General features: G+C 46.4%; 1 protein-coding gene across 1 annotated transcript; it reads left to right on the top strand.

The window, feature by feature from the left end:
* The first annotated feature begins 3,468 nt into the window (after nucleotides 1-3,468).
* LOC126994363 (uncharacterized) lies at nucleotides 3,469-5,589 on the top strand. The gene has a single exon (XM_050853682.1). The coding sequence runs from the start codon at nucleotides 4,062-4,064 to the stop codon at nucleotides 5,187-5,189; it is 1,128 nt and encodes a 375-aa protein (XP_050709639.1). The 5' UTR covers nucleotides 3,469-4,061; the 3' UTR covers nucleotides 5,190-5,589.
* The last annotated feature ends 3,529 nt before the right edge of the window (nucleotides 5,590-9,118 follow it).

Here is a 9,118-nt window from a genome sequence, read left to right as displayed (position 1 = left end):
TGAAAACAAAAAGTTATAGGTACAAACTGGAATTTTTCTGATCACAAAAACATATATGCTGTTGACAGGTTTGGTAAGTTTGAATGCAGTGCAACTTTACGTGAGCAGTAATGATCAACATTACATGAAATAAATAACAAAAATATAGAGGAAAAAGGTCACTCCTCCCTCTACAGAATCCTGCTTGCACCCACTGAGCCATCACCCACCACAAAGCAGCCGCTTCATAAACTAAGCTGACTTGAAGCTGTAGTGGATTAACATGAGGGTGAAGGGTACCATTACCCAAAATGTTCCCTTTTCTGGTCCCTCACTAGTGAAAAGGTAACCCAAAATTTCTGCATTTTAGTATTGCCTTTAACAGTCTCTAATCTGAATACTATTTTGTAAATTTATAGGTTTCTTGCAGCTATTGTGTAGTGATCAGCTGCCTTTTGTGGAAAGCCCTCCAAACCCACCTAGCAAGTGTAGTACTGCACCTCTTTGGCAGACTCAGTAGAAGGGTTGTTTCCCATCTGGCCTATTGCAGGTTTGATGCCTGGCCCCAGAACCATTCGTTTCAGGGCCGTAATTATGGTAAATTCTGGGGGGGAACTAGAGGGCATCATAGGTTCATGAGTGTAGGGGGGTAGGGGGGTGAGCAAAGCGAGCATGCACAGCTGGGTGATTTTTTTGGAAAATTAAGCATTTCTAGGAAAACACTGGGGGGCTATACCCCCCTAGCCCCACCAGAAAATATGGCCCTGTGTTTCCCCCTTTCTGGGTTTGTATCAATTTCTTGTGTGTTTTATGACATGCGAAGTCGTGTGGATGTACGGGAAAGTGGAATTCTGGCCAATACAAGTGGTGGCTAAAGCAGTGAAAGCTCCCCTGTGTTCTGTTGTGCCTCCCCTGTGTTGGGAGCAGGATGATGGATGCCCACTCTCTCCAAAGGGTTCATGACAAACAGAAGTTTTAGTAGGCAACACACAAATTGGTCTGATGGAAAGGGAGCCGTGTAGTGACCCGCCTGGTGTGGAAAGCCTCCCAAACCCACTTAGCCAGCAGGGTAGATACCTCTTTGACCAACTTAGTGGAAGGGTGCTTCCCCGTCTATAGTTGGTCGTGGGTTCAATCCCTGGTGCTGGAAAATTTGTTTCTCCCTTTTCAGGTCTGGATAAATTTCTCGTGCAGCTTGTGACACGCAGAGGTTGTGTGGATGTACAGGAAAGTGGAATTCTGAGCAGTACAATGTCACGAATGTCTCATAATTCACCTTACTTATGTTTGTTTTGAAGGACAGTTGCCAGGTGTAATAATCAAGGATGTTTTGAAGGACTGTGGCCAGGTGTGAAAATCAAGGATGTTTTGAAGGACTGTGGCCAGGTGTGAAGGTCAAGGATGTTTTGAAGGACTGTGGCCAGGTGTGAAAATCAAGGATGTTTTGAAGGACTGTGGCCAGGTGTGAAAATCAAGGATGTTTTGAAGGACTGTGGCCAGGTGTGAAAATCAAGGATGTTTTGAAGGACTGTGGCCAGGGGTGAAAATCAAGGATGTTTTGAAGGACTGTGGCCAGGGGTGAAAATCAAGGATGTTTTGAAGGACAGTGGGCAGGTGTGAAAATCAAGGATATTTTGAAGGACAGTTTTCAGATGTGAAGGTCAAGGATGTTTTGAAGGACAGTGGCCAGATGTGAAAATCAAGGATGTTTTGAAGGACAGTTTTCAGATGTGAAGGTCAAGGATGTTTTGAAGGACAGTGCCCAGGTGTGAAAATCAAGGATGTTTTGAAGGACAGTGGCCAGGGGTGTGAAGGTCGAGGATTGCTAATTTTGGGGGCTATATACTCAGCCTATTATGATCATCCACCAGATTAGGATATGTGTTTTAGGAATATAGACCCATATATTTTACATAATGTAACGGTCCGAATGTGAATGAATGAGAGAATGTGAGTAAGTCGGTGACAGAGTGAGTAAGTATGAGCGAGTGGGAGCGTGAATGAGTGAATGAGTGAAAGAGTGAATGGGTAGCTGAGGAATGTAAGTGCGTAAAAGGTTATGAGAAGATAACACGGCGAGCGAATGAGCGAATATATGAACGAGTTACTGAAATCCCTCATCTCAAAGCCTCGAGCCCCTCCAAGAGACCAATAACTAGTTAGTTAGATAGGTAGGGGTTTGATTGTAAAAGAATGTTCCGGAAGGGAGAGAGTCAGTAATGCGGGGTTAAAAGATCACGTGATGGAGGAGAGAAGCTGATGAGTAAGCGAGGAGGAGGAAGGCAGCAGAAGCTGGGTAGACTTGAGGCGAGCACCACGGCAGCAAGGCAGAAGCTGGGTAGACTTGAGGCGAGCACCACGGCAGCAAGGCAGAAGCTGGGTAGACTTGAGGCGAGCACCACGGCAGCAAAGCAGAAGCTGGGTAGACTTGAGGCGAGCACCACGGCAGCAAGGCAGAAGCTGGGTAGACCGGAGACGAGCACCACGGCAGCAAGCCAGAAGCTTGGAGAACGTACACACCACCCACGGCCTACTGTGTGAGGCGGGCTAGCAGGAGACGAGCAGCAGCCCTAGCAAGGAAAGGCAGCGAGTTGAGTAAGAGCGGTGTCCACCTCTCCACTCAGCCCCCCCCCCCCGAGAGACCCCCCACGGCCTGCGGGGGGAGACGGACGACAGGATGGGATCGTGTATGGCGGGGTAACCTGCCCCTCGACTGTCCTGGGGGCTCCAATACCACTGCCCCCAAGCTGCTCCCTACATCAAAGGGCGCCCGCCTCTTCATACCACCCGAGCCGCTCCATCTCCACGCCAAGCGGCGCCCGTCTGTCCAGCACCAGGACCGCCCATTCCCATCGTGGACGTCCTCTGCCGAGCCCGACACTCACGCCAGCTCCTCCTCCTCCGCATCCATCAACTACAGAGCTAAGCATTCTGTGTATTCCCCAAATCTCCCCTTGTGCCGGTAGTTAGCTAGTTTAGAGGCCTACGGCCTGTCGGTCATTCATTTTTGTTCATATTTTTTATTAGCACTCCGCTAACCTTTAAAGTAAACCAAATACATATTTATATCTAACCTTACCGAGTGTTATCATTTGGAGCCTGTTTTGCTGCTCATTGGAAATTACTGAACCATACACACATCCCCTCCATAGTACATAATCACCATCCAATTTCTTAATGCTGTCTCAAAAAGTGGTTCCCACGGAAATCCTCCCACCCTCCATAATTAACCACACAAGTAACGCCCTTCTGGTCACAAACTTCGGAACGAGTGTTCACTTGTCCTGAGGCCTTAACATCCGGGACCAGCGTTCGACAACTACCACGCTACCACATACCATTCACTACCCTAGTGGTTGTCATAAAAAAGGGATGTAGCTTTAATTAATTCATTTAATTATTCATTCATTTATTTAATTTAATTTAATATTTTCTTCTCTCTTATTTTCCACGCTACATATGGTGGCTTTTGCGGTGGGATTTCCCTGTGAACCATTCCCCCCCCCCCCCCGTTGTTGAAGCAGAGTTAACTAGACAGTATAATTAATATTTTTTTTTGTTTTTTTTTCTGTTGACTGATTGTTGGTCGCCCTATTGCTTTGCAGTCTTAACATTTTGTTTTTGGTGTCTTTGCATTAACTTTTTTTTCTCTCGGTGTTCATAACACCAGAGAACATGTTTAGAGTAGCGCTTGTAGGGCATAGTCATATTCCAAGGGAATTGGAGGTAGAAAAGCAGGACATTCAGGTAGATATTTTTCGTGCCCCGGGAGGAAAAGCCGGGAATTTCTTTGAGGATGACTGCATTCAGGCAGTATATAAGGAGGAAAGGGAAGAGGTGGAAGGAGCGTGCGCGTGGTAAGTCTCTCGCAAAATAATGGAAAGTGGTAGTCTGCAATGGCGCGGTAATTATCACTAGCAAACAAGTGCTTAACCTCCCTTGCTCATGTGTTCGAAGGTAGTTTCGTTTGAGTTTATGGGTTTTATATCTTTGTTTTATTAGTTTGCTTTGATTGTTCTCTTCTCTTTAACAGAGTAAACTGTAAATATTGATACTGAGGGAACTTAGGAAATTTTGACACAATGGAGAAAACTGTAAAGGAAGAGATAGCTGACTTGCTGGGTCCATGGGAAAGTGAACACTGCCCAGACCAACAGCGTACTGACACTGACCAGGAAGACCCTAGGGCACAAACACAGTCAAAGAAAGAGCCACAAGCGGGTAACAACGTGAAAATGGAAGAACTCGAGGAAGAGGTAGATTTTCTAAAAACATCAATGTTAGAATTAGTGGACCGATTACGTAGAAGCCAAGAAGACTCGCCTACCAAACCACTACTTAAACCAAGGGACATACCCATCCTTGAGAGAAGACACCTGAAGGGAGTAGAAGGAGGAGGCAGATTAGAGGTATTCCTTTCCCAGATAGAACAATGCACCCCACGGGGGGAAGATCGAAAAAGAATAGCTTTGAGTCGAGTAGACGCCGAATTAGCAGTTTACATTCAAAGCACTCTGAAGCATGGCCCCGTGGTGGACTGGGAAGAATTCAAGATATCACTGATCAAAGAACTAACGGATCAGAGTAAAGGAAAGGTATTCGATGCCTTAAATGACCTCAAATACTCATATGAGGAAGACGCGACCGAATTTGTCACCCAACTTAAATGTAAATTCGCACTCCTAGAGGTAAAATCAAACCCAGGAGAAGTCCCCAAGAGAGAAAAAGTAATTAAGTCAAAGCTGTTAAAGGGAATGCCTCGAGATAGTAGAGACAGGCTAGAAATATATATGGATAATCACGTGCCACTCGACACCTTTATGGAAAAACTAGAGGTGGAACGACTAGTAGCTCAAGCAAGGAAAAAAGACAGTGTCTTTATGGTGAAGGACGACGCTCCTCCAGCTGGTGCATCAAGCACTGGAGCATCACCAGTAACATCCCCGAAGGCTGAATCCTTGGCAGAACCTACCGCCTTAGCCTCCTATCTCGATCGAATCGAGCGCAGACTAGAGCGGTGGGAAGAGCAAAAGAAACAACCTCGAGAGAGAAGGACATCCGTGTACTGCCCGTATTGTAGGTCCACAACACACGACGTGCAGTCATGCTTTAAGAATCCGCTTCCCGGTTCGTGTTTTGATTGTTTGAGGATGAACTGCCGAAGAGGGTACCCTGGTTGTCCAGGGAGGAAGACCTTTCAGACACGGTGACTGGCGCAAGCTAGGTCCCCAATAATCACAGTCAACATCAAAAGCCATATGCTAGAGGCCCTGCTCGACACTGGTAGCGAAATGTCATTAATCAAAGAAAGTGTGGTGCAACAACTCAATCTCAAGGTAGTTACAGGAAAAACCATCCCGCAATTACAGGGTATCACAGGGAAGAAACTCAGAATCCTAGGGCAAACCACTACCTCCATCATAGTCGGTGACAACCAACCTTTAGAGGTACCCCTAGCCATCGTACCCGATAATTACTTAGAACCAGCCTTGTTGTTGGGCATGAATGCCCTGGGAAGAGTAACCCTAACCCTTGACCACCGAAACAAGAGAGTTACCTGGAATAATGTCACCTACCCACTTAAATATCATGAACATCGCTACGGGAAGGTGACGCATAAAGATCCAATCCATTGCCACCCACAAATCTTCCCCGGCCAAAGCTTTCGTGAGACTAAGAGCAAAATTAAAATTACCACCTTTCAGTGCTGCTATGAGGGAGATCAAAGTGGATGAAGCACCTGGTACTACCCTGGTGGTTGACCCGGAACATAAGAACGTGCAAGGAGGGTTGCCTCTCATTACGGAGGTAACCGAGGAAAAAACCATCTTCCTCCCAATGATCAATAATAGTAAATTAAACCTAACACTACATCAAGGGGTATTCCTGGCACGTTATGAAATAATCAACAGTAACCTTGAAGAGTTCCCGGAGGCAAAATGCTTAAAAACCACGATCAGTGAGTCGATGGGGCCCGAAAATGACGCGGTCCCAGGGAAAATGTCCAGAGGAGACAAATTAAACACCATATTAAGCGAAAGAGATTGGACTCACTTAGATGAAGAGCAGAAACAGAAATTATTCCAAGTAATACGGCGCCACGAGTTGTTGTTTATGGTAGACAAAAATGAGTTAGGCTTGATAACAGCGCCCCCAGCCCACATTAATGTCGAGAATCCCGTACCATGCAGGGCCCCCATTTATAGATACCCAGAAAAAGCAAAGGAGCTAATAGCAGAGATTATAGAGGACCTAGCGCAGAGAGACATAATAGAACCATCTACCGCCGCCTGGTTGTCACCAATAGTTCTGGTTAGTAAACCGTCCGGCGAGAAAAGAATGTGCCTAGATTACCGCAAGGTTAACACCCATTTAGCAGTAGACATACACCCTCTACCAAAACTTGAGGAACTAGTAGAGAGAGTGTCGGGACAGCAATACTATGCCACCTTAGATATGAAAGATGCATACTATCAAGTGCTTTTAGATGAACCAAGCAGGGATTTAACCACATTTACTGAGGGGATTAATCTATACCGATTTAAAAGGTTACCCTTTGGCTTGTCTTGTTCCCCAGCTATTTTTAGTAGACAGTTACAAACCGCCCTTGCACCCCTCTTAAAGGCGGAATGGATAAAGACTTACTTAGACGACGTGATCATAAGTGCACCTGACTTTAATACCCTTCTCAGTAGACTCCATGAGACCTTCGAGCACATGGGAGGGGTAGGAATCAAGTTGAACCTATCAAAATGTAACATTGGGCAAAAGGAAGTCAAATTCTTAGGGCATGTAGTCTCTCGGGAAGGATATCGACCGGACCCTAAAAACATCGAAGCAATTGAGAAAATGAAAGCCCCAACAACCGTTAAAGAAACCCGCAGATTCCTGGGAATGTGTTCATTTTACAGACGACACATTGGGCAATTCTCGAAACTAGCCGCCCCCTTAACTAACTTAACCCAAAAGGGATTACAATTCGAATGGTCAACAGAGTGTCAGCAGGCTTTCGAGACTCTGAAAGGGAAATTAGTAGCAGCCCCCATCCTAGGACGGGCAGATATGACAAGAAGCTTCATCCTAGAAACAGATGCCAGCCTCACCCATGTGGGTGCTGTGCTAATGCAAATCGATGATAATAATTTACCCAGGGTCATCGGTTATTTTTCCAAAAAGCTTCGTCCGGCAGAAATGAGGTATTCAACCACCGACAGGGAAGCTTTAGCTATAGTATTGGCATGTCGCCAGTTCCACCATTTCCTGTGGGGCACGAAAGTATTTGTGCGGACAGATCACCAACCGCTAGTCTCCATCTTTAGGCAAAAAACTAAATCACCCCGCATGAATCGGTGGATTTTAGAAATGAGGGATTACCATTTTTCAATTGATTACAAATCAGGGAAAAAGAACGTAGTGGCTGACCAATTAAGTCGCCCAGTAAGACCTATAAGACCCTGGGGCGGCCAAAGTGAGTTATTTCTGGGAAAAACAAGAGAAGAGTTTAGCCAGCTGCAAATGCAGGAACCAAGGTGGAGGGAGATGAGACAGTATTTAGAGGGAGGATGTATCCCACGCTCAAAATACCCTAGAGCAACCCTCGCACAATTTAACATCGAGGATGAAATATTATACTCCACCCGCAGGAAGAAAGACAACACCATATTGTACACCCTGGTAATACCAAATGAATTAAGGCGGCAGGCTCTAAGTTTTGCACATGAGAGAGAGTCGGGTCATTTAGGTTTTCTCAAATCTGCCCTCAAGGCAGAAGACTATTTTTACTGGCCCAACTTGAGAGCAGATATGAGAAAACATATTAAAGAATGTGTAACTTGTCAGCAACTCAAAACTGCTAGGGGCCTTCAAATGCAATGGCAAGAGCTTCCACCATGTAATAAACCCCTTGAGAGAATTAGTATGGACATCACAGATATGCACGACCAACAGCGGACATCGATATGTCCTGACGCTTATAGATCACTACTCTAGGTATGTAAAATTTATAAAGATGAGATCAAGGTTAGCGGAGGAGGTAGTGAAGGGTTTGCAAACGTACATGGGAGATTTTGGGGCACCGAAAGTGCTCTTAACGGACAATGCACGCGAGTTCCACGCAACCATTGTCAAAGACCTATGTACCAGAATGGGCACCAGTTGGTGTTCAGCACTCCTTACCATCCCCAAGGCAACTCTATCTCAGAACGGATGCACAGAACAATGAAATCAGTCCTAGCTACGTTGTGCCGAGGACACCCCCACCGGTGGCCAAACTATCTCGGGCAGTGCCAGACAGTCTTAAACGCGGCAGTGCACGAAACCACCGGGGAGCAACCGTTCTACCTAATGTTCTCTCGTTACGCGCCACGAAGTGTAAGTGCGCCCTTACCACAGGACGATGATGACGCGGACATAAAAATCGCGCATGAGGTGGTTAAAGAAACTAATAGGGAGAGAGCACAAAAGTGGCGAGACAAGGCTAATCGAGGGAGAACTAATCAGAGGGTAGAACTTAACAGTTTGGTCTGGGTGAAAAAGGAACAAGGTGAGTCCTCGGTACAGCGGAAGTTGGGAGTGAAGTGGTTAGGTCCGTACAAAGTTAAAGAAATACTTAGGGATGGAGGTGCATATGTGCTAGAGAATGTTTTCAATGGAACACAAATACAACGTGCGGCCGAAAAAATAAAACCATATGTAGGAAAAGAACAAATCCTCATCGAACAGGAGGAAGTACTCGTACCACCGGTGGACGATAGTGACGAAGACGAAGTTGAACAACGTCCCACGAGGGAAAGAAGGCCGCCCCGAAGGCTAATAGAGGAAGTTTAGGTAGGCTCCTGGAACAGAGTTGTGCGGTGCAGGACAGTAATGAACCCTCTTTGTTGCAGTGCAGAGTGGCACTGGGAAATCTCTCCCGCATCCAGGGTCAGCGAAACCCGAGGAAGCATGGGGACCCAGAAGAACCTCGTCAACCCCACCAGGAATATCTGGGACGACCTGGGCTCCCTGCAGAAGGTGTGGAAAAGGGGCTGGAAAGGCCCTACCACGCAACCCCGGATGCCAGGAGGAGGTGGGAGGTACACACCTGACACCCTACCAGGATGCCGGGTCCTGATGAGACCCCAAGGCACTCGTGCCTATA

Source organism: Eriocheir sinensis, unplaced genomic scaffold (assembly GCF_024679095.1).
Source record: "Eriocheir sinensis breed Jianghai 21 unplaced genomic scaffold, ASM2467909v1 Scaffold78, whole genome shotgun sequence".
NCBI classification, from domain to species: domain Eukaryota; kingdom Metazoa; phylum Arthropoda; class Malacostraca; order Decapoda; family Varunidae; genus Eriocheir; species Eriocheir sinensis.
The sequence above is the reverse complement of the archived record's forward strand: the minus strand, read 5'-3'. Positions and strand labels throughout refer to the sequence as shown.

Bases quoted from the DNA above. Each gene is read 5' to 3' on its own strand.
- LOC126994363 (XM_050853682.1), top strand. From the start codon at position 4,062: ATGGAGAAAACTGTAAAGGAAGAGATAGCTGACTTGCTGGGTCCATGG.